This window comes from Entelurus aequoreus, linkage group LG07 (assembly GCF_033978785.1).
Source record: "Entelurus aequoreus isolate RoL-2023_Sb linkage group LG07, RoL_Eaeq_v1.1, whole genome shotgun sequence".
NCBI lineage: Eukaryota > Metazoa > Chordata > Actinopteri > Syngnathiformes > Syngnathidae > Entelurus > Entelurus aequoreus.
Window position 1 is genome coordinate 77,960,548 of NC_084737.1, and position 23,526 is coordinate 77,984,073.

A 23,526-nucleotide genomic window follows, 5' to 3' on the forward strand; every position below is an offset into this window, starting at 1 on the left:
TTTGTAGGTTCTCGTGTGGCCTCCCTGGTGGTCCTAGAGTTCTGTCTTCGAGCTGTCTCTGGCTGGGTTACACAGGGTCAAGTAAGTCCCCCGTGATTGCATTTCTACATGAACACTTAGAGATGATGTATTTTGCAAAGAAAAGGAAGTACCGTATTTTTCGGACTATAAGTCGCAGTTTTTTTTCATAGTTTGGCCGGGGGTGCGACTTATACTCAGGAGCGACTTATGTGTGGAATTATTAACACATTACTGTAAAATATCAAATAATATTATTTAGCTCATTCACGTAAGAGACTAGACGTATAAGATTTCATGGGATTTAGCGATTAGGAGTGACAGATTGTTTGGTAAACGTATAGCATGTTCTATATGTTATAGTTACATACCAGGCACGTTCCCAGTTGGTTATTTATGCGTCATATAATGTACACTTATTCAGCCTGTTGTTCACTATTCTTTATTTATTTTAAATTGCCCCTCAAATGTCTATTCTTAGTGTTGGGTTTTATCAAATACATTTCCCCCCAAAAATGCGACTTATACTACAGTGCGACTTATATATGTTTTTTTCCTTCTTTATTATGCATTTTCGGCCGGTGCGACTTATACTCCGGAGCGACTTACACTACCGTTCAAAAGTTTGGGGTCACACAAACAATTTTGTGGAATAGCCTTCATTTCTAAGAACAACAATAGACTGTCGAGTTTCAGATGAAAGTTCTCTTTTTCTGGCCATTTTGAGCGTTTAATTGACCCCACAAATGTGATGCTCCAGAAACTCAATCTGCTCAAAGGAAGGTCAGTTTTGTAGCTTCTGTAACGAGCTAAACTGTTTTCAGATGTGTGAACATGATTGCACAAGGGTTTTCTAATCATCAATTAGCCTTCTGAGCCAATGAGCAAACACATTGTACCATTAGAACACTGGAGTGATAGTTGCTGGAAATGGGCCTCTATACACTTATGTAGATATTGCACCAAAAACCAGCTATTTGCAGCTAGAATAGTAATTTACCACATTAGCAATGTATAGAGTGTATTTCTTTAAAGTTAAGACTAGTTTAAAATGATCTTCATTGAAAAGTACAGTGCTTTTCCTTCAAAAATAAGGACATTTCAATGTGACCCCAAACTTTTCAACGGTAGTGTATACTCCGTAAAATACGGTAGTTGATTTTTAAAAGCTGCACTGTGGATGGACGTTAGCCGCTAGCGAGGACACTACATTGCGCTGAGGACGCCTTCGTTCGCTTGTCTCTGTCGAATTCGTGGCTAAAATATCACATGTCATCAACATGCATTATCACGATGTGACGACGGTAGTAAAAGCTTTATCGACTATCGTCGGCAAAATGTGTATTATTTGTATCGCTCATTGTCTATCGGGCAACACGAGTAGGCATCATCGTAATGGAAAGTTAAAGGTATAATATTTTACAAAAAAAAGTTACAATGTAACAAGGATTAAGATGTATTTTTGAGCAAAATGTCGTTGTACTAAATCTTATTTGGCCTTTATTTTTAATCCATATTAGCTAAATGACAAGAAACAGGCAAATAAAAAAATTGCCACAATAAAGATGCGCTTTTATTTTTTATTTTTTATATCTTAGACCAGGGATGTTTGAACTTTTTCCAGCAGTAAAATTAAAAGGTGTTGGGGCCACTTTGATACATTGTGTACTTTAAGGATAAAATGTACAGTATGTCAATCAATAAATGAACAAAACTTCCACATCCATAACATCTTTATGTTACAGGAAACCAAACAAGATAGTGTAATATCTAATCTAACCCTCTTGAGTTATACAATTGTATTCTTATTATTTATTACTCACATTATTTCGCCAACTCAAACCTTTTTGAGGGCTTTGGCACACTCGAAAACTTACCTTATCTTGCAAAAAATGCGTACACATGTTCATCATGTGTGGGGTGGTGTGGCTCGGTTGGTAGAGCGGCCGCGCCAGCAACTTAAGGGTTCCATGTTCGATCCCCGCTTCCGCCATCCTAGTCACTGCCATTGTGTCCACTTTACCCACCTGCTCCCAGTGCCACCCTCACCGGTTTAAATGTAACTTAGATAATGAGTTTCACTATGTAAAGCGCTTTGAGTCACTAGAGAAAAGCGCTATATAAATATAATTCACTTCACTACATCATGACAGGACGCACAGACATCAGTTTTTAAGTTACATTTTTGGAAGGATTTTTCCCAAATGCGTTTTTCTTTGTATTTTTTGTGTAATTTTTAAATCCGGAATGTGTTTATTTTGTTTTCAGAATGTGTAAAAATAAGCTGCAGGTCGCACTTTGGACTCTCAGGCCTATATTGATAAGAAGTTATGGTAGTAAAGCTGTAATGTTAGAAACATAAAAACTTTACATTTTTGAGAATAGGTTGTATTTTACCAGATTTATTTTGGTAGTATTAGACTTTAGATCGTATGCAGGTTCATTAGGCACGCAGTGAAATGTAGAGAAATGTAAATTCCCTTAAGAAAAGTCATTAAAATTGTGAATATTAAATAAAAATACTTTTTAAATATCACGTAATTGAAGTTATACATGTTTTGTTTTTTTTAGATTTTAATTGTACAACTTTTTTTTTTATACCAGTATGTCAATCTATCAATGTTTATTTATATAGCCCTAAATCACAAGTGTCTCAAAGGGCTGCACAAGCCACAACGACATCCGCGGTACAAAGCCCACATACGGGCAAGGAAAACTCACCCCAGTGGGACGTCGATGTGAATGACTATGAGAAACCTTGGAGAGGACCGCAGATGTGGGTACCACCCCCCCCACCCCCCAAAGGGGAGACCGAAAGCAATGGATGTCGAGTGGGTCTGACATAATATTGTGAAAGTCCAGTCCATAGTCCATATGAAGGACTTTCTGGGCTAAACTGCAAAAACAAAACAGAAAACAAGTTATGAGAGTAAAGTCATATTGTATCCTTATTAAAATGTGTTGAAAAAGTATTGAATTTATGAGAATGAAGTCAAATATTTTTCAGGAAAAAAAAGTCAAAAAATGTGTTAAATAATGTACCCCGCCTTCCGCCCGAATGCAGCTGAGATAGGCTCCAGCGACCCCAAAAGGGACAAGCGGTAAAAAATGGATGGATGGATGAATATCTGAAGTTTATTCATGACCCTGAATGAGAATAGCAGATGAATGAAAATATTATACAATTAATTCACATTTACTTTATGTCAGACATCTAGTTTAAAGTTACAGAGTGTGTTAAATATTCTGTGTCGTCCTCCAGAAGTCCTTCTCCCAGCTCCAGCACCTCTTGGTCCAAAGCCAGTTCTCCCTGGGCTGTGCCCTCACCTGCAGTCTCCACTTTCTCCACGAGAGGTCGCCGCAGCGTTGGCTGTGTTTGCTGCTGGCTGCTGCTCTCAGCTGCTTCTTGGCCAGGCAGGTTTCGGCCTTGCTGCACCATGTTGCAGCTCTCTACAAGCTGCACAGCTCGCAGCGATACTGCGGCATTTGCATCGGCCTGATGACATGTGGCCCAGGGCTGGTGCTGCCCACCTTGTGCAGGATGCTGTTTATTGCCTTTTCGGTGGCTGTTATGGCGGCCGTGTCCATCATCAATCAGCACTTCCTGTCTGCAACCGAGGCACTTAGGTTTTGGACACCTCTGACTATCTGCTATACTCTGCTGGTGGTCTACATGCAGGGTGAGGAAACACTTTAGAATCTTCACTTAGTGTAACAATCAGGTGCACCTCATGTGACCTGTGGGTAGTTGGCACCCCACCTTGTCCAAATCCTAACCTAACTATTATAGCTTTTAAGTTATTAATGTTTTATGGTTTTATGTTTTGTATTTGTGTCTATTATATTTGTTAAGTTAACATTTGTATTTAAAGGGGAATTGCACTTTTTTGGGAAATGTGCCTATCGTTCACAATCATTATGAGAGACAGGAAGATACGTCTTTTTATTAGGGTTTAAAGGATTATTTAAAATAAAAAAACGTGGCTAATGAGTCACTGTTGTAGCCCTCTAAATCCAACTTTAAAACCCTTTATTCAGAATCAGAATAGTTTTTATTGCCATTGTTTGAGAACGGGTTCACAAACTAGTAATTTTACTTGGCGCAATCGTGCAACATAAAACACATATAACACAGAATATCAATCAATCAATCAATCAATCAATGTTTATTTATATAGCCCTAAATCACAAGTGTCTCAAAGGGCTGTACAAGCCACAACGACATCCTCGGTACAGAGCCCACATACGGGCAAGGAAAAACTCACCCCAGTGGGACGTCGGTGAATGACTATGAGAAACCTTGGAGAGGACTGCATATGTGGGTAACCCCCCCCCCCTCTAGGGGAGACCGAAAGCAACGGATGTCGAGTGGGTCTGACATAACATTGTGAAAGTCCAGTCCACAGTGGATCCAACACATCAGCGGGAGTCCAGTCCACAGCGGGGCCAACAGGAAACCATCCCGAGCGGAGACGGGTCAGCAGCGCAGAGATGTCCCCAACCGATGCACAGGCTAGTGGTCCACCCGGGGTCCCGACTCTGGACAGCCAGCACTTCATCCATGGCCACCGGACCTATGCAACTCCCCCTCGCAAGGGACAGGGGAGAAGAGGAGAGAAGAAAAGAAACGGCAGATCAACTGGTCTAAAAAAGGGGGGGTCTATTTAAAGGCTAGATTATACAAATTAGTTTTAAGATGGGACTTAAATGCTTCTACTGAGGTAGCATCTCTAACTGTTACCGGGAGGGCATTCCAGAGTACTGGAGCCCGAATAGAAAACGCTCTATAGCCCGCAGACTTTTTTTTGGCTCTGGGAATCACTAATAAGCCGGAGTTCTTTGAACGCAGATTTCTTGTCGGGACATATGGTACAATACAATCGGCGAGATAGGCTGGAGCTAAACCGTGTAGTATTTTATACGTAAGTAGTAAAACCTTAAAGTCGCATCTTAAGTGCACAGGAAGCCAGTGCAGGTGAGCCAGTATAGGCGTAATATGATCAAACTTTCTTGTTTTTGTCAAAAGCCTTGCAGCCGCATTTTGTACCAACTGTAATCTTTTAATATTGGAATAGAATAACATCAGATCTTGTTATTGTTCATGTGCCTGATGGCCAAGGAGAAAAAACTGTTCGGGTGGCGAGAGGTGTGGGCATACTTGCCAACCCTCCCGATTTTTCCGGGAGACTCCCGAATTTCAGTGCCCCTCCCGAAAAATCTCCCGGGGCAACCATTCTCCCAATTTTCACCCGGACAACAATATTAAGGGCGTGCCGTGATGGCACTGCCTTTAGCGTCCTCTACAACCTGTCGACGCGTCCGCTTTTTCACCATACAAGCAGCGTGCCGGCCCAGTCATATGTTGTATGCGGCTTCTGCATACATACGGAAGTGACAGCAAGACATACTTGATCAACAGCCATACAGGTCACAATGAGGGTTGCCGTATAAACAACTTTAACACTGTTACAAATATGCGCCACACTGAGAACCCACACCAAACAAGAATGACAAACACATTTCGGGAGAACATCCGCACCGTAACACAACAGAACAAAAACCCAGAATCCCTGGCATCCCTAACTCTTCTGGGCTACCATATACACCCCCGCTACCACCAAACCCCGCCCACCTCAACCCCCCCAATCTCCAGAATTCGAAGGTCTCAAGGTTGGCAAGGGTCTGGATGGACCGTAGTCTCCTGCCTGAGGGGAGAGGGGAGAAGGGACGTTCTATTTACACACTGCAAGTATACAGTATATATAATGTAGTAACAAACACATTCAGAGAAAGTTTCAACTCCCACCTCCGGAAGAACTTTGAACATATCACGAGGGAGGCGCTGGACATTGAGTCTGAGTGGACCATGTTCCGCACCTCTATTGTCGAGGCGGCCGATCGGAGATGTGGCCGCAAGGTGGTTGGTGCCTATCGTGGTGGTAATCCCAAAACCCGCTGGTGGACACCAGCAGTGAGGGATGCTGTCAAGCTGAAGAAGGAGTCCTATCGGGTCCTATTGGCTCATGAGACCCCGAAGGCAGCGGACAGGTACCGACAGGTCAAGAGGCGCGCGGCTTTGGCGGTCGCAGAGGCAAAAACTCGGACATGGGAGGAGTTCGGCATAGCCATGGAAAACAACTTCCGGACGGCTTCTAGGCGATTCTGGACCACCATCCGCCGCCTCTGGAGAGGGACGCAGTGCACTGTCAACACCGTGTATAGTGGGAATGGTGTGCTGCTGACCACAACTCAGGACGTTGTGTATCGGTGGAGGGAACACTTCAAAGACCTCCTCAATCCCACCTACATGTCTTCCTATGACGAAGCAGTGCCTGGGGAATCTGTGGTGGGCTCTCCTATTTCTGGGGCTGAGGTTGCCGAGGAAGTTAAAAAACTCCTCGGTGGCAGGTTCCTCGGGGGTGGATGAGATCCGCCCGGAGTTCCTTAAGGCTTAGGATGCTGTGGGGCTGTCTTGGTTGACAAGACTCTGCAGCATTGCATGGGCATCAGGGGTGGTGCCTCTGGACTGGCAGACCGGGGTGGTGGTTCCTCTCTTTAAGAAGTGGAACCGGAGGGTGTGTTCTAACTATGGCGGGATCACACTTCTCAGCCTTCCCGGTAAAGTTAATTCAGGTGTACTGGAGAGGAGGCTACACCGGATAGTCGAACCTCCAATTCAGGAGGAGCAGTGTGGTTTTTGTCCTGGTCGTGGAACTGTAGACCAGCTCTATACTCTCGGCAGTGTTCTTGAGGGTGCATGGGAGTTTGCCCAACCAGTCTACATGTGCTTTGTGGACTTGGAGAGGGCCTTCGACCGTGTCCCTCAGAAAATCTTGTGGGGAGTGCTCAGAGAGTATGAGGTATCGAACCGTCTGATTGGGGAAGTCCACTCCCTGTATGATCAGTGTCAGAACTTGGTCCGTATTGCCGGCAGTAAGTCAGATCCGTTTCCAGTGAGGGTTGGACTCTGCCAGGGCTGCACTTTGTCACCAATTCTGTTCATAACTTTTATGGACAGAATTTCTGGGCGCAGTCAGGGCGTTGAGGGGATCCGGTTTGATGGCTTAGGTCTCTGCTTTTTGCAGACGATGTGGTCCAGATGGCTTCATCTGGCCAGGATCTCTAGCCCTCACTGGATCGGTTCGCAGCCGAGTTTGAAGCAACTGGGATGAGAATCAGCACCTCCAAGTCCAAGTCCACGGTTCTCGCCCGGAAAAGGGTGGAGTGCCATCTCTGGGTTGGGGTGGAGACCTTGCCCCAAGTGGAGGAGTTCAAGTACATTGGAGTCTTGTTCACGAGTGAGGGAAGAGTGGATCGTGAGATCAGTGCACCGTTTGCAGTGATGCGTACCTGTGGTGAAGAAGGAGCTAGGCCGGAAGGCAAAGCTCTCAATTTACCAGTTGATCTACGTTCCCATCCTCACCTACGGTCATGAGCTTCGGGTTATGACCGAAAGGACAAGATCACAGGTACAAGGAGTCGAAATGTGTTTCCTCCGTCAAGTGGTCGGGCTCTCCCTTCAGAGATATGGTGGAAAGCTTTGTCATTTGGGAGGAGCTCAAAGTAAAGCTGCTGCTCCTCCACATCGAGAGGTGCCAGATGAGGTGGTTCGGGCATCTGGTCAGGATGCCACCCTTAGGGCACGTCCGACCGGTAGGACGCCAAGGGGAAGACTCAGGACAAGTTGGGGAGACTATGTGTCCCGGCTGGCCTGGGAATGGCTCGGGGACCACCGGGAGGAGCTAGACGAAGTGACTGGAGAAAGGGAAGTCTGGGCTTCCCTGTTTAGGCTGCTGCCCCCGCGACCCGACCTAGGATAAGCGGAAGAAAATGGATGGAGACATGTTCATAACCGTATGTAATATGTTCAATATTTACCGTATTTTGATCATTTTAAGCGCATTGATTTCCGTTTTTATAGCAGCACACTTTCAACTTCTGTCAACAAATGTGTGTCATAATTCCGAAATCAAAGGCATGTGCGTATTCTAAACATGGCAGACTTGGAAACTGACAACGAAGAAGACTATTTTTGGACAAATGAGGATTCACAACTTTATCTTTTTGCAGCTGAATATACGGAGGATGAACTGCTGTTTATAGAAGCCAGCATGAAGAGAGAGTGAAACACTGGAGCAGACAGAAGCCGATAGAGTTAGGTCGGCGTGACATGAAGCTGCAAATGTGAAATTTGAAGCCAAGCTATTTCGACATAAATGGAGTGCTGACCCCATATAAACCAGAAACAACATCTCCGGCCAGCTGGACCAAATAGACAACTATCCATCGAGTTTTCACACATTATATTGATCATGATACATGCAGCACATTTTGCGTATATCATGACAGTCTGGCTAGCTGTGTACAAACAAAACATAAAATAATACTTTAAAAATAATGTAATATGATTGTTCATGTTTTTCAGTCAGTACAGATTGTTGTTCTATCGCATTGGGTTGTTCATTACAAACTCAAACGTGTTTCGTAGAAGCTAGCTTATCTTTTGCCGTAGTTAGCTTTTATGGCTAATACCGTAGCTTCGCTAGAAAAAGAGTTCCTCACTGTTCGCTCTTACAATAACAATGTTGCTACAGCTTGGTTATTATACAGGTTACGGAACGTAAATGAAGTATTGTATTTTTTAAGTGCTTTAGAGGTAGAATAAATTACTCCCATTAACTGCATTGCTAGCTACCTAGAACGAGATGATTTGTACATGTTAGAATGCAAAAAAACAACAACTTTTGCCTTCTTGTCTCTCATAAAGATTGTGAACGATAAGCGAAATTCAAATTGCAGTTCCCCTTTAACGTGTTATTATTCACAACAGACCCCCCAATCTAGTCAAAACCTCCCCAGACTAGTCCCAATTGTTTGTGCTACGATTGTGCTGCAACATTTTTTTGTGTAACTATTACAGTTTTTAAGTTGTTACCGAATTATGATTCATAACTCGCCTCACCACCTTTTCCAGATCTCCCGAAACTTGTCCCATTCGTTTGTTTTATGTTTGTGCTACAAACATTTTCGGTCTAACTCTTAAAGTTTTTAAGTAATTATTGTGTAATGGTTTTGCAGTATTTAAGTGTTATAATACATTACCAATTCCCCAACTACGTCTAAACCTCCCCAAACGTTTCCGACATCTAGTGTGTGTGAGACAATCATTGGTACTTTAATCTTTAATCTTAATCTTTAATTTGTTTGTGATGTGTTAGTGCTGCAAAATGTTTTAATCAAACTATCGGTTATTAACAAATTATGATTCATAACCAGCCCCCCACCTTCTCCAGATCTCTCCAAACTTGTCCCAATCGTTTGTACTGCAAATCTGGCCAAAATGTTATAGTTTTTAGGTTATTAACATTTTATGGAGCTGGTTATGAATCATTCATGAATTTGTTAATAACTTCAAAACTATAATAATTAGACCAAAACATTTTCCAGCACAAACGAATGGGCAAAGTTTGGGGAGATTTTGACATAGTTGATGTCACGTTATGATTAATACCATGTTAATTACATGTTAATACCATAAAAAACATAACCTGCTAACTAATAAACGATAACAGCACAAACAAACAAACAAATTCTGCATAAATGTAGCACAAATGATTGGGATAAGTTTGGACAGTGAATGACAAAATGTTCAAACTTAAAAACTATAGTACACCAAAAATGTTTCTAGCACAAACGAATGGGACATGTTTGGGGATATTTTTACACTGTTGGGTTTTGTAGTTATGATTTATAACTTATTAATTACACGTTAATAACATAAAACCATACCATTTGAATAACCTAAACACTATTTTTGCAGCACAATTGATTGGGACTGGTTTGGGGAGGTATTGACAAGGTGGGGTGGGGGCTGGTTATGAATAATGAAACGTAATAACTTCAAAATTATTAGTCAGACAAAAAATATTTGCAGTACAAATGTAGCACAAACGATAGGCACAGGTTTGGGGGGAGGTGGGGTGCTTGATGACATCACTAGTCAGATCATTTATTTTAGAATAACTTTTTTTTAAAAACGTAACGACACAAACAAAACATTTTGTAGCACTAACGATTGGAACACGTTTGGGGAGACTTGGACAAAGTGGGGGGGGGGGGGGGGCAACTTCACATACACTATATTGCCAAAAGTATTTGGTCACCTGCCTTGACTCACATATGAACTTGAAGTGCCATCCCATTCCTAACCCATAGGGTTCAATATGATGTCGGTCCACCTTTTGCAGCTATTACAGCTTCAACTCTTCTGGAAAGGCTGTCCACAAGGTTGCGGAGTGTGTTTATAGAAATGTTCGACCATTCTTCCAAAAGCGCATTGGTGAGGTCACACACTGATGTTGGTCAATAAAGCCTGGCTCTCAGTCTCTGTTCTAATTCATCCCAAAGGTGTTCTATCGGGTTCAGGTCAGGACTCTGTGCAGGCCAGTCAAGTTCATCCACACCAGACTCTGTCATTCATGTGGCCAAGTGATTAGGACACCTGATTCTGATCATTTGGATGGGTGGCCAAATACTTTTGGCAATGTGTGTCCGAAACGTGAACCTTACAATAATGCTACATTTTCATCAAGCAGAAGAGCATCACAGTCTCCCGCCTAGCCAGGTAGTCCTAAACGCGGTAGTGGTGCGCCTCGGTGGTCTAATGGTCCTGATGCTGACTGTTGGACGCTGGGCTGACGTGCTCCACATCCTGGTGTGTTTCCTGGGCGAGGCCAGCTGCCTCATCCCCACAAGGGATCTGCTGGATGCAACCTTGCAAGTCAGTGATGTGTTAGTTTGCAAAAATATATATATACTTATTCACAATAATACACATTTGTTATCTCACTCTGGACTGTAATCTACACAGTATGTCATATTTTCATGTTGCCAGGTGGAAGAAGATCCTACGAGACATGCTGAAAAACGGCACCAACGTCGACCAGGCGCACAAGAGGAGCATCAGACGTAATCTTTGCATTTCCTTTTTGTAGAAACTTAAGTGTTACTAAACATGTGTTGTACTTGGACAATATTTGTCAATACATTTTTTCTTCAAATATTTCATCCCGGTGGTTCTCAAACTTTTTTCACCAAGTACCACCTCAGAAAAAAAATGTGTCTCTCCAAGTACCATCATAATGACCAACATTAAAATACAGTAGCGTAGTAGGCCTAGGTTTTATTTAACAAGTATATTTGACCACAGATATTTTTTTTAGTGGCGCTATAGGTGGCGCTCTTGGCTCTACAATGGTTAAAAAACACTGTTCTATATGACAACACTGGTGTTTTCAAAAATCTGCTGCAAAAATATGTGTCGCTCCTTAGTTTTGAAGTAACAGTAGAGTGGAAAAACATGTTGCCTTTGTATTGAAGTTTTTATCATATATATCTGATTTATGACACCAAAAAGACTTCCAAAGTTTGCGATTAAATAGATATGATCAAAAATGTGTAAATCTCACGGAGATTCCCAAGCCATTTTAAGAGTTAATGAGCAAGCAGTTAGGAACCAAAGATCCCTTCCCCATCAACAGCAATGCAATCATGCAGACTTTGTGAGAGCCAACAGCAAATGATGATCCAGGACATTACATTTTTGAGCCCAAACTCAAAGAGGATGAGCAATAACTTCCAGTATAGCTCCAGATCCAGGTCCAGGTCCAGCTCCAGGTCCACCTGCAGAAATACTCTGAAGACTCTGCTGTGGTCGGGTGTATCGGGGAGGGACAGGAAGTGGAGTACAGGACACTGATTGCTGACTTTGTGGAGTGGTCTCAGGCTAAATATCCATCCATCCATCCGTCTTCTTACGCTTATCCGAGGACGGGTTGCGGGGGCAGCAGCCTAAGCAGAGAAGCCCAGACTTGCCTCTCCCCATCCACTTCGTCCAGCTCCTCCCGGGGGATCCCAAGGCGTTCCCAGGCCAGCCAGGAGAGAGTCTTCCCAACGTGTCCTGGGTCTTCCCTGTGGCCTCCTACCGGTCGGACGTGCCCTAAACACCTCCCTAGGGAGGCGTTCGGGTGGCATCCTGACCAGATGCCCGAACCACCTCATCTGGCTCCTCTCGATGTGGAGGAGCAGCGGCTTTACTTTGAGCTCCCCCCCGGATGACAGAGCTTCTCACCCTATCTCTAAGGGAGAGCCCCGCAACCCGGCGGAGGAAACTCATTTCGGTCGCTTGTACCCGTGATCTTGTCCTTTCGATCATAACCCAAAGCTCATGACCATAGGTGAGGATGGGAACGTAGATTGACCGGTAAATTGAGAGCTTTGCCTTCCGGCTCAGCTCCTTCTTCCCCACAACGGATCGATACAGCGTCCGCATTACCGAAGACGCCCCACCGATCCGCCTGTCGATCTCACGATCCACTCTTCCCTCACTCGTGAACAAGACTCCGAGGTACTTGAACTCCTCCACTTGGGGCAAGATATCCTCCCCAACCCGGAGATGGCACTCCACCCTTATCTGCACCTGAATGTGGACAAGACCAAGGAGCTGATCATCGACTTCAGGAAGAAAAGGAGGTGTTTTGGTCCTAAATGATCTCAGTAAGATATTACAGCTTGTTGCTGAGATTTTATGACCTATATTGAGTAAAACATGCTTGAAACTAGAATATCAACTGTTGCAAAGCTGTGTCATCAACACTCACAAGTATAAAACTACTTTTTTAAAGTAATCATTTCTTATTTCAAGCATGAAAAAAAAAATCATGACTTTGACACAATTGTGTCTCATAATTAAAACAGATGACAGCCAAATAGACTTTGCTGTTTTATTTTCAATGAAACAATAGAAAATATGTACTCATATAGTAGTACAGTTGGCACAGTACAGTAAACTGACAGTTAATATTCAAACATTTAAGATGTGACATTTCTAACTATTTTGAACATAAATAGTTCACGCACATTCAGATGAATTCTTCAAACATTTTTGGCCGGGGGCCGGGCTGTATATATGCGCACTAATTGACTGAAAGAGCACGCACTTGGCGCGATGATGTCATGTTATCGATGGAAAAATGCATTTTTAGACCATATGATTTGCCTGAGCGGCTAGTAGACCCCGAAAGTAACAAGCGGTTGCCTTGTTGCCTTTCCATTAAGAACAATACATTAGTTTTTAGAATAAGTTTGCTGGTTTCAAGAAATGTAATGCCGAGTGCATATCATTATGTCAAGATAATGGCACTAGCATGTACTTCATTTAAGAATATTTTTCAACATATTGAGCAAAAAGGTCTCTTTTTTTTTTTTTTCTACCAAGAAAAGTGCACTTGCTTTTAGTGAGAATATACTTATTTTAAGGTATTTTTGGGTTCATTGAAGTTAGCTAATTTAACTTGTTTTAGAAAGTCTTGACAAGCCAAATTTTCTTGTTCTATTGGCAGATAATTTTGCTTAGTTCAAGTAAAATACCCCTAATTTTTCTTTTTTTTTTCCTTGTTTTTGAACACTGACTTTCTGCAGTGCTGGTTATATGCTTGCTGGAAATAGTCTGCAGCTGCCACAAATATTCTTATTAAAAACAAGTGGGATTATGTAACCTCTGTGTGAGTAAGAAGTGCAACTTTTAGATAGAGGATGTGTGAAGTACAATGAGGCTTCGCTGTGGGCTATCAGCTGTTTTCAATAACCTCAATATTCGCTGAGACGACATAAAAGCAGCTTGAAGGAGTAATTTCCTTTTCCACTCAATAATAGCCAAGGGACAAGCGGTAGAAAATGGATGGATGGAATAGCCAAGCTTTATTTCAAGCTCAACAAAACGGTCGTTTGAGTCTGTGATTATATTATCCTGTAACGAATGAGATTTCTCTACAGAATCTCCTCTCTGGTCAACAAAAGCACCATGAGGATTCTAGCGGGAACTCTCATTCAACTCTTTCGATTACGCATGCACCTCCTGGTACCCTAGCACCTCCAAAACTCTCAAATCTAAACTCCAAACATCCCAGAACAAGCTAGTCAGATTACTTCTAGACCTCCACCCCAGATCACACCTCACTCCTACCCACTTCTCCAAAGTGGGCTGGCTCAGGGTGGAGGACAGAGTAAAACAACTTGCACTGAGCCTAGTCTATAAAATCCGCTACACCTCCCTGATACCGAAGTACATGTCAAACTACTTCCTTAACGTAAATGACCGCCATAACCACAACACCAGGGGGAGCTCCACTAACCACGTTAAACCCAGATTCCGATCCAACAAAGGTCTTAACTCATTCTCTTTCTATGCCACATCAATGTGGAATGCGCTCCCAACAGGTGTTAAAGAAAGGGCATCTCTATCCTCCTTCAAAACCGCAATAAAAGTACACCTCCAGGCAACTTCAACCCTAAACTAACACCCTCCCCGGATTGTTAATAATCAAATGTAGATACTTTTTCTTATGCTTTCTGATCTCTCTCTCGCTCTCTCTATGTCCACTACTTGCTGTACATGTCCTACCAAGTCAGACCTACACGGTTTCAATGTCCATTTCTCTGTTCTCAATTGTTGATGACTGAAGTGATGATAACAACCAAACCTAACCCCCCCCCTCCACTTCCCACACCCCGGATTGTAAATAATGTAAATAATTCAATGTACCATATTTTTCGGACTATAAGTCGCAATTTTTTTCATAGTTTGGCCGGGGGTGCGACTTATACTCAGGAGCGACTTATGTGTGAAATTATTAACACATTACCGTAAAATATCAAAATATTATTTAGCTCATTCACGTAAGAGACTAGACGTATAAGATTTCATGGGATTTAGCGATTAGGAGTGACAGATTGTTTGGTAAACGAATAGCATGTTCTATATGTTATAGTTATTTGAATGACTCTTACCATAATATGTTACGTTAACATACCAGGCACGTTCTCAGTTGGTTATTTATGCGTCATATAACATACACTTATTCAGCCTGTTGTTCACTATTCTTTATTTATTTTAAATTGCCTTTCAAATGTCTATTCTTGGTGTTGGGTTTCATCAAATACATTTCCCCAACAAATGCGACTTATACTCCAGTGTGACTTATGTTTTTTTCCTTCTTTATTATGCATTTTCGGCAGGTGCGACTTATACTCCGGTGCAACTTATACACCGAAAAATACGGTATATACCCTGATGATTATCTTGTGTGATGACTGTATTATGATGATAGTAAATATCTGTATCATAAATCAATTTAAGTGGACCCCGACTTAAAGAAGTTGAAAAACTTATTCGGTTGTTACCATTTAGTGGTCAATTGTACTTCACTGTGCAACCTACTAATAAAAGTCTCAATCAATCAATCAATCAATCAACACCCAACATGGCAGCCATTTTGAAGCCACCGAGGTAAACACCTGCCAATGACAGTCATTTAAACAGCACCTGGCAACACGGCAAAATGCCAACCCTACCTCTTTTTTTCTCTCCACCGTTCGAGCTAAATATAAACAGACAAAGCCCCTCTTTAAGAATGCAATTTATTCGAGTCGGACAAGATAGAAAGATGAAAAGCTGGCGTCGTCTCTCAACGCTACTGATACGAGGAAAAGGGTAAAATGGCTGACATCTTTGTAATGCATAAAAATAACAAAATGGCGTGAGCCATGAATTAATTTTCAGTTGGAATTGGACGCGCACACACACGGACAGGGCTTTGTTCACGTTGAAGAGATGTTCAATTCACAGTCCAATATCGTGGCGACCATCCCCTCTAAGATTACATCCACGTTTAGGCGATAATCATGTCTTAACATTCACATAACGTTATTCCACGGGAGAGGTGTTTTTTTTTTTTTTTTTTAAACACATCTCAGCTCCGCCATTCCGTGTGACGGTCGCTTCCGTGATAATCCACTTTAGTTTTGTCCACCAATATTTAGAAATTGTACTCCCACGGGTTTATTGGATTTTACCATTGGATACAGTTCCACCAGAGCCGTGAGAGGAAGGCATTCCACGCGTGTCCCGAGCAGGGTGAGCAATGTACTAAAATGTCTGTCTTTCTTCCTCCGCTTCCTCTGCCCTGCTGCATTGTTCTCTGTTCCGTCTCTGATTGGCTGGCTGTGCACATGCGCAGATGGCCTTGATAAGAGCGCACAGTCCTGCCTTGATACTGAGTCTTAAAATAGTAACACTGCAGATGAACGTCATACCTATGTTTACTTCCCTGTTTTGACTTCTTACCAATGTTCCCTCTAATTTTTCATGTGTGTGAGCAAACGCACAAACTCCCTGACCATTCAGTGGAGCACATGTGAGCAACATCAGACGTGCACACTGTGGCCACACCAGCGTCACACCTGTCCCAAACCTGACATCATAACAATTTAAATGTTTTATTAAAATCATTTTCTGATGTAAGTGATTTTGCCCTCTTACAATGACAATAACAAAAAAAACATGTTTTTCATGACCTATTTGCTAGTATTGTATGTCTGGCTGCAGCATACTTGCCAACCTTGAGACCTCCGATTTCGGGAGGTAGTGTCATGATCCATGGTCCGGATCATGTTTTTGTGTTTTCTGTTAATTTTGGACTCCTTTTGTTATTTGTTGTGCTCCTGTGAGTTTGTTTTGGTTGTCATGGTCACTCTTTGTGTGCACCTGTCTCTGATTAGTGCTCGCCCGCTCACCTGCTTCCCGAGCGCTAATCAGAGGCATTATTTAAGTTGCCTTTGCCAGTCACTCGTCCTGCTCTCATTGTGTTTGCTCCATGCACTTGTCACGTGAGTTTTTGAGTTCTAGTGTTCCTTGTCTTTTGCCTATGCTAAGTAATAGTTCCTTAACTTCCCGTGTGCTCTGCACGCATCCCTGTTGTTTTTGTTTATTGGATGATTTATGATAAATAAATCACTTCCTACCTTACGCCTTCGTCCGGAGCCGTTCCTTTGGATTGGGAGAACAACCGCGCAGCAAGCTGCGACCCCCCGCGATCGTGACAGAATGAGAGCAGCATCCGTTCTCCCGCAAACGGACCAGAGGGAGATGGATGAAGGTACGCGCATGGTGTTGCGAGCGATGGAAGTGGAGACGCTTCGCTATTCGACGGAGGAGAGGTCGAACCTTATGTGGGGACCTGGAGGCTCCCTGATCCCCATCGACTCCCTCTGGTCCGAAGACATCGCCGCTACACAGCAGTACCGGACGCGCAGGCAAAGGCGGAAGCCGTCCAGAAGGGCTTCGCCTCGCCGTCAGAACGCGTCACTCCCGCAAGCTCCTCCCCCGGACCGAAGCAAGTTGCAGGCAGCCCAGTATCCTTCCCCCGATGACGTCACTCCGTCCACGGCTGATGACGTCATGGCCCAGAATTTTTTTTTTCTGAATTCTGTCTCTTTGCGTCAACAACCTCCTAAAGACTTTAATTCTAAAATTATACCTTGTCAGGACATTCTTTTGAAATTTAGATGTCAGCCACAGTCTCCTTCTGAGTGCCAAGCTCCGCCCCCTAGGACTCTAGCCCCGCCCACGTCAGTGACTTTTTCCTCTCATCCTCCCAAAAGACCTCAGGTGGGGGGTGGGAAAAGACATTTTGGACAATTTAGAGGGGAGGATTTGGCCCCCCTCCTGACTTCCCGCCACCCACCCGTAAAGACTGTTCCAGACCGCAAGCAGCGCGTCTGGTATCCGCCCCTTGAGGGGGGGGCTGGGGCCGGGAGCTGTGCTGGTGGGGCTGCTCGGCTGCGCCCAGCCAGGCAGCAACCTCCATCCCGGCCGCCACCACCAGTCTTTCGGCCTGCCAAGCCGCAACCTCCAGCCCGTCCTCCACCACCAGTCCGTCGGCATGCCAAGCCGCAACCCCCAGCGAGACCACCTCTGCCATGCTCATGGCTAACCTCAGCCCGGGTGGGCCTGCAGACGCCACCAGCATCTCCGGTGGGCCTGCAGACGCCACCAGCATCTCCGGTGGGCCTGCAGACGCCGCCAGCATCTCCGGTGGGCCTGCAGACGCCACCATCTCCAGTTCCTGTACCTGCTCCTCGGCTGGCACCCGTGCCTGCACCCCGGCTGGCACCCGTGCCTGCACCCCGGCTGGCACCCGTACCTGCACCCCGGCAGGCACCCGTACCTGCACCCCGGCAGGCACCCGTACCTGCACCCCGACAGGCACCCGTACCTGCACCTCGCCAGACGCCTGCACCTGCTCCTCGGCAGACGCCTGCACCTGCTCCTCGGCAGACGCCTGCACCTGCTCCTCGGCAGACGCCTGCACCTGCTCCTCGGCAGACGCCTGCACCTGCTCCTCGGCAGACGCCTGCACCTGCTCCTCGGCAGACGCCTGCACCTGCTCCTCGGCAGACGCCTGCACCTGCTCCTCGGCAGACGCCTGCACCTGCTCCTCGGCAGACGCCTGCACCTGCTCCTCGCCAGACGCCTGCACCTGCTCCTCGCCAGACGCCTGCACCTGCTCCTCGCCAGACGCCTGCACCTGCTCCTCGCCAGACGCCTGCACCTGCTCCTCGCCAGACGCCTGCACCTGCTCCTCGGCTGACGCCTGCACCTGCTCCTCGGCTGACGCCTGCACCTGCTCCTCGCCAGACGCCTGCACCTGCTCCTCGCCAGACGCCTGCACCTGCTCCTCGCCAGACGCCTGCACCTGCTCCTCGCCAGACGCCTGCACCTGCTCCTCGCCAGACGCCTGCACCTGCTCCTCGCCAGACGCCTGCACCTGCTCCTCGCCAGACGCCTGCACCTGCACCCCGCCAGACGCCTGCACCTGCACCCCGCCAGACGCCTGCACCTGCACCCCGCCAGACGCCTGCACCTGCACCCCGCCAGACGCCTGCACCTGCACCCCGCCAGACGCCTGCACCTGCACCCCGCCAGACGCCGGTGGTACTTGTACCACGCCAGACGCCGGTGGTACCTGCACCACGCCAGACGCCGGTGGTACCTGCAAGCACGCCAGACTCGCCGGTGGTACCTGCAAGCACGCCAGACTCGCCGGTGGTACCTGCAAGCACGCCAGACTCGCCGGTGGTACCTGCAACCACGCCAAACTCGCCAGTGGTACCTGCAACCACGCCAGACTCGCCGGTGGTGCCTGCTGCCACGCCTGCCATGACGGCGCCGGTGCCTGCTGCCACGCCTGCCATGACGGCGCCGACACGCCCACCTCCTCGTCGACCACGGATGTGGCCGCTCCCTGGTCGTCCGCCTCGCCAAGTGCGCCCACCTCCCCGTCGACCACGAATGTGGCCATTCCCTGGTCGCCCGCCTCGCTTGCTGCAGCGGCGTTCCACTCGCCGCCGCCACTTGACTTTGCCTCGGTGGATTCGGGGACACTTGGCCTGGCGACCCACCTCCAAGTCCTCCCTCCGCCCGCCCGTGACTTTTGACCCTGCTTGTTTTTTGTTTTTGTTTTCTTATGGACATCTTGTATCTGTCCTTGAGGAGGGGGTACTGTCATGATCCATGGTCCGGATCATGTTTTTGTGTTTTCTGTTAATTTTGGACTCCTTTTGTTATTTGTTGTGCTCCTGTGAGTTTGTTTTGGTTGTCATGGTCACTCTTTGTGTGCACCTGTCTCTGATTAGTGCTCGCCCGCTCACCTGCTTCCCGAGCGCTAATCAGAGGCATTATTTAAGTTGCCTTTGCCAGTCACTCGTCCTGCTCTCATTGTGTTTGCTCCATGCACTTGTCACGTGAGTTTTTGAGTTCTAGTGTTCCTTGTCTTTTGCCTATGCTAAGTAATAGTTCCTTAACTTCCCGTGTGCTCTGCACGCATCCCTGTTGTTTTTGTTTATTGGATGATTTATGATAAATAAATCACTTCCTACCTTACGCCTTCGTCCGGAGCCGTTCCTTTGGATTGGGAGAACAACCGCGCAGCAAGCTGCGACCCCCCGCGATCGTGACAGGTAGGGGGGTGGGGGGTAGGAAGGGGGTGTGGTTGGGGCGGGGGCGTGGTTAAGAGGGGAGGAGTATATTTACAGCTAGAATTCACCAAGTCAAGTATTTCATATATATATATATATATATATATATATATATATGTATGTATGTATGTATGTATGTATGTATGTATGTATGTATGTATGTATATATATATATATATATATATATATATATATATATATATATATACATATATATATATATATATATATATATATATATATATATATATATATATATATATATATATATATATATTAGGGCTGCAACTAACGATTAATTTGATAATCGATTAATCTGTCGATTATTACTTCGATTAATCGATTAATAATCGGATAAAAGAGACAAACTACATTTCTATCCCATCCAGTATTTTATTGAAAAAAAAACAGCATATTGGCACCATGCTTATTTTGATTATTGTTTCTCAGCGGTTTGTAAATGTTGCAGTTTATAAATAAAGGTTTATTATTAAAAACAAAAAAAAAAGGTTGGTTTTTTTTAATTAAAAAAAAAAAAAAAAAAAGCCTCTGCGCATGCGCATAGCATAGATCCAACGAATCGATGACTAAATTAATCGGCAACTATTTTTATAATCGATTTTAATCGATTTAATCGATTAGTTGTTGCAGCCCTAATATATATATATCCTGAAAATATGCAAGCAAAACTGTGTTTAGATAATTGATACTTCAAACTTGCATAAATAAATCTTAAGGAATATAACATAACTTGGCTTCTGAGAGCTTCAAAATGTAATGAATGAAATGCTAAAGTTGTTGATAAACAAGCAATTATTTTAATAATTAAATATGGTCATTTTAAATGAATTATTATGATCATTTAAAATTAATTATTTCAAATATTTTTATTTTAATGTATAATTCTATTGCTGGATGTAATAAGGAGTCAGAAAAAATACAGATAAAAATACAATTAATTTTGATGTTTTTAGCAAAATATAGTAAAAATGTATTTATTTATTTTTAAAAAAATCAATAAATATATTTATTTTTAGGTTAGATAAAAATAATAATACAATTTATCTTTAGTCTGGATGATTTAGTTCTTGTCACCCTGTTGGAGATGCCCTACGTCAACAACACGGTCGGCGGCCCGTCGGTGCGCAGCTCGTACATCGCCGCCCTCTACATCACCCGCAGCAGCCTGACCAGCGTCGGCTTTGGCAACGTGTGCGCCAACACGGATGCCAAGAAGATCTTCTCCATCTGCACCATGCTCATCGGCGGTATGCCGGACACCTCGTATGGAATAACGTGATTGGGCAGGCACGCTGTTTATATCGTGGGAAAGCGGACGTGAAAACAGGCTGTCCTCACTCAGGTCCGCATGGAGCCGGAGAGGGCGTGGCCTCCAGCTCCGGCTGAAAATCGGGAGATTTTCGGGAGAATATTTGTCCCGGAAAGGTTTTCGGGAAAGGCGCTGAATTTCGGGAGTCTGCCGGAAAATTCGGGAGGGTTGGCAAGTATGGGCTGCGGTAGGCTGACCATATTCTGAAATCCCAAAAAGAGGACACATATATGAGGGCCAAGGTGGGCAGCGCGCCAAGGCGAAAATTTGCCAATGATACTCGAACTTGCCTTATAAATAATATATTTATTTGAATAAGGCATTTTTTCTCCTCTGTTGACAGCAGTGTATTGGCGCTAGGAATTTTCAAAATGGGGTCCCAGGGACCCCATCAAGTCATGAAAATGGGGTCCCACAGTAAATTTTTGGGGTCCAGTCCCACTTTTTTGGAAGCGTTTTGAAAACAAATGACAAATGTATGCATTATCCTGTTATATCTCACATTCTATATTGTGTTTTGGAAAAAAGTTGTCATAAACGTTATTTAATTCATTAAAAAAAATAATATAAAAGAAAACAAATGTGTATGCATATGTAAATGTATTCAGTTATAAACATTCATTCACTTTCTTCTTTCCTTCATGGATCTAAACTTTACCGCTGCTGGTAGTTTTTTCTATGTTTTTATTTAATAAGTTGTAGGTGTATTTATTTCAGTATAAAAGTGTAAAAACTGTTTTGCTTCGGTCATGAAATGATGATAATGGTGTGCCGGGGCATACATACATTTTATATTTAACGCTTAAATCACTGGAGTCTACATCAACTTCAGATCTATTCCTCATTTCAAAATATTTTACTTTTTTTATGTTGGTTTCCTTTTGTCTGTTTTTTGTTTGTTTGTTTTCCGCCCTTTTTTGTGAAACAAAACAATGTTTTTTATGGCAAACACACAAAATATGCAAAATCTTCCACCAGTGTTTCCCACACATTCATTTATTTGTGGCGGCCCGCCACGAAAGAATTACGTCCGCCACAAAAATTTTTTATTTTATTTTATTTATTTTTTTGTCCTGTCCAGCTTCTCAGGCAAATCATATAGTTGATGTAGATGCCCATATAGGCTGTTCAGATTTACTTTACAAAAGAGAAGTGTAGGATACTTCTCTTGTTGCCTTATTTGTATTTGACCACTACTGTTTTCTGTTTATTTGTTACTGACTGTGGCAGGACACCTCTGCCTCTGTTTCACTTTATGTTGCTGGTAAATAATATGGTTGTAGTAGTAGGCTACAGTTAAATTATTTAGTATGCACTAATTAAAGGGGCAGAGCTTTAAGAGACATTTTAGCTTTTATATTTTATAAGATATATTTTTTGTAAGAACCACAATTAATAAATATATTTCAGTGAATAACTTATTGTTCAAATCTGTACATAAATATGTACATAAAGTGTTGTAATTATATTGTAAAATGGATGAATGGATGGACGTTTAAAACAAAACTGTTATTATGAATTAGTAAGTATACATTTTTTGAGCCTTTTTAGAGAAAATCATATCATTGTAGTAAATTATGCAAATTACTCGATGATGTCACGTTGACCACGCCCATAGCCACGCCCATAGCCAGGCCCCCACCGCCACAGGTATCTTGGCAGTTTATGGGAAACACTGCTTCCACCAACAATATTTTTCAAAGTGGAATATTTGATGTGAAGTAATTGGAACCTTTGATAGGTCAATAATTCATAATAACATTGATTTTGATTCAATATTATGTTTTGAGCAATGACCGTTTGAAAGAAAAAAAAACAGCTTTGTTTTATTAGTCAACATTGCAACTGTTTCTAAATTACATTTCACCTGTAAGCTTTTTTATTTCACTTTTGTTATGTTTTTGTTTATTTTAGTAGTATTTTTTGAATGTGCCGTGGGCCTTTAAAACATTAGCTGTGGGCTGTAAATGGTAAAATAAATAAATCTGCGTTCTTTCTGATTTCAATGCGTTAAAAAGACACACGAAGTATGTTAACGCCAACACTGGTTGACAGCGTAACAAAATAAGTCACACTTATATTCTGTCACATTCACAGTTTTGGAAAAAAAGTGCACAGGTAGAAATATTTAAAATAACCTCTTGTATATAATCTAAACATAAATAATGCCTCAAAACAAGTTAATTAAAATTAAACAAAAAACAGCAGACGAGCTCTCGCCCTGCACAGCTGCTTTGTGCTTTGTAGTGTCGATATGGTCTTGTAGATCTTTGGCCCCTTTATTTGCCACAGATATATACCTT

The 23,526-nt window shown here is 43.7% G+C and overlaps 2 protein-coding genes across 4 annotated transcripts in view; both read left to right on the top strand.

The window, feature by feature from the left end:
* Positions 1-11,080, top strand: part of tmem82 (transmembrane protein 82) — an 11,810-nt gene extending 730 nt beyond the window's left edge. The window contains exons 3-6 of one of the 3 annotated variants that reach the window (XM_062054528.1): positions 1-81; positions 3,281-3,698; positions 10,614-10,798; positions 10,913-11,080. The exon at positions 1-81 is cut by the window's left edge and continues 103 nt beyond it. In XM_062054528.1, coding sequence (XP_061910512.1) covers positions 1-81; positions 3,281-3,698; positions 10,614-10,798; positions 10,913-10,990 — 762 coding nt within the window. In that variant the 3' untranslated portion in view covers positions 10,991-11,080. Of the gene's footprint in view, positions 82-3,280; positions 3,699-10,233; positions 10,358-10,401; positions 10,799-10,912 lie in introns of those variants that run through there. The other 2 variants (XM_062054530.1, XM_062054529.1) reach the window with 2 other exon arrangements.
* Positions 11,081-15,392: 4,312 nt separating this feature from the next.
* spen (spen family transcriptional repressor) overlaps positions 15,393-23,526 on the top strand; it is a 112,097-nt gene continuing 103,963 nt past the window's right edge. The window contains exon 1 of the mRNA XM_062054523.1: positions 15,393-15,568. Coding sequence (XP_061910507.1) covers positions 15,417-15,568 — 152 coding nt within the window. The 5' untranslated portion in view covers positions 15,393-15,416. The remainder of the gene's footprint in view (positions 15,569-23,526) is intronic.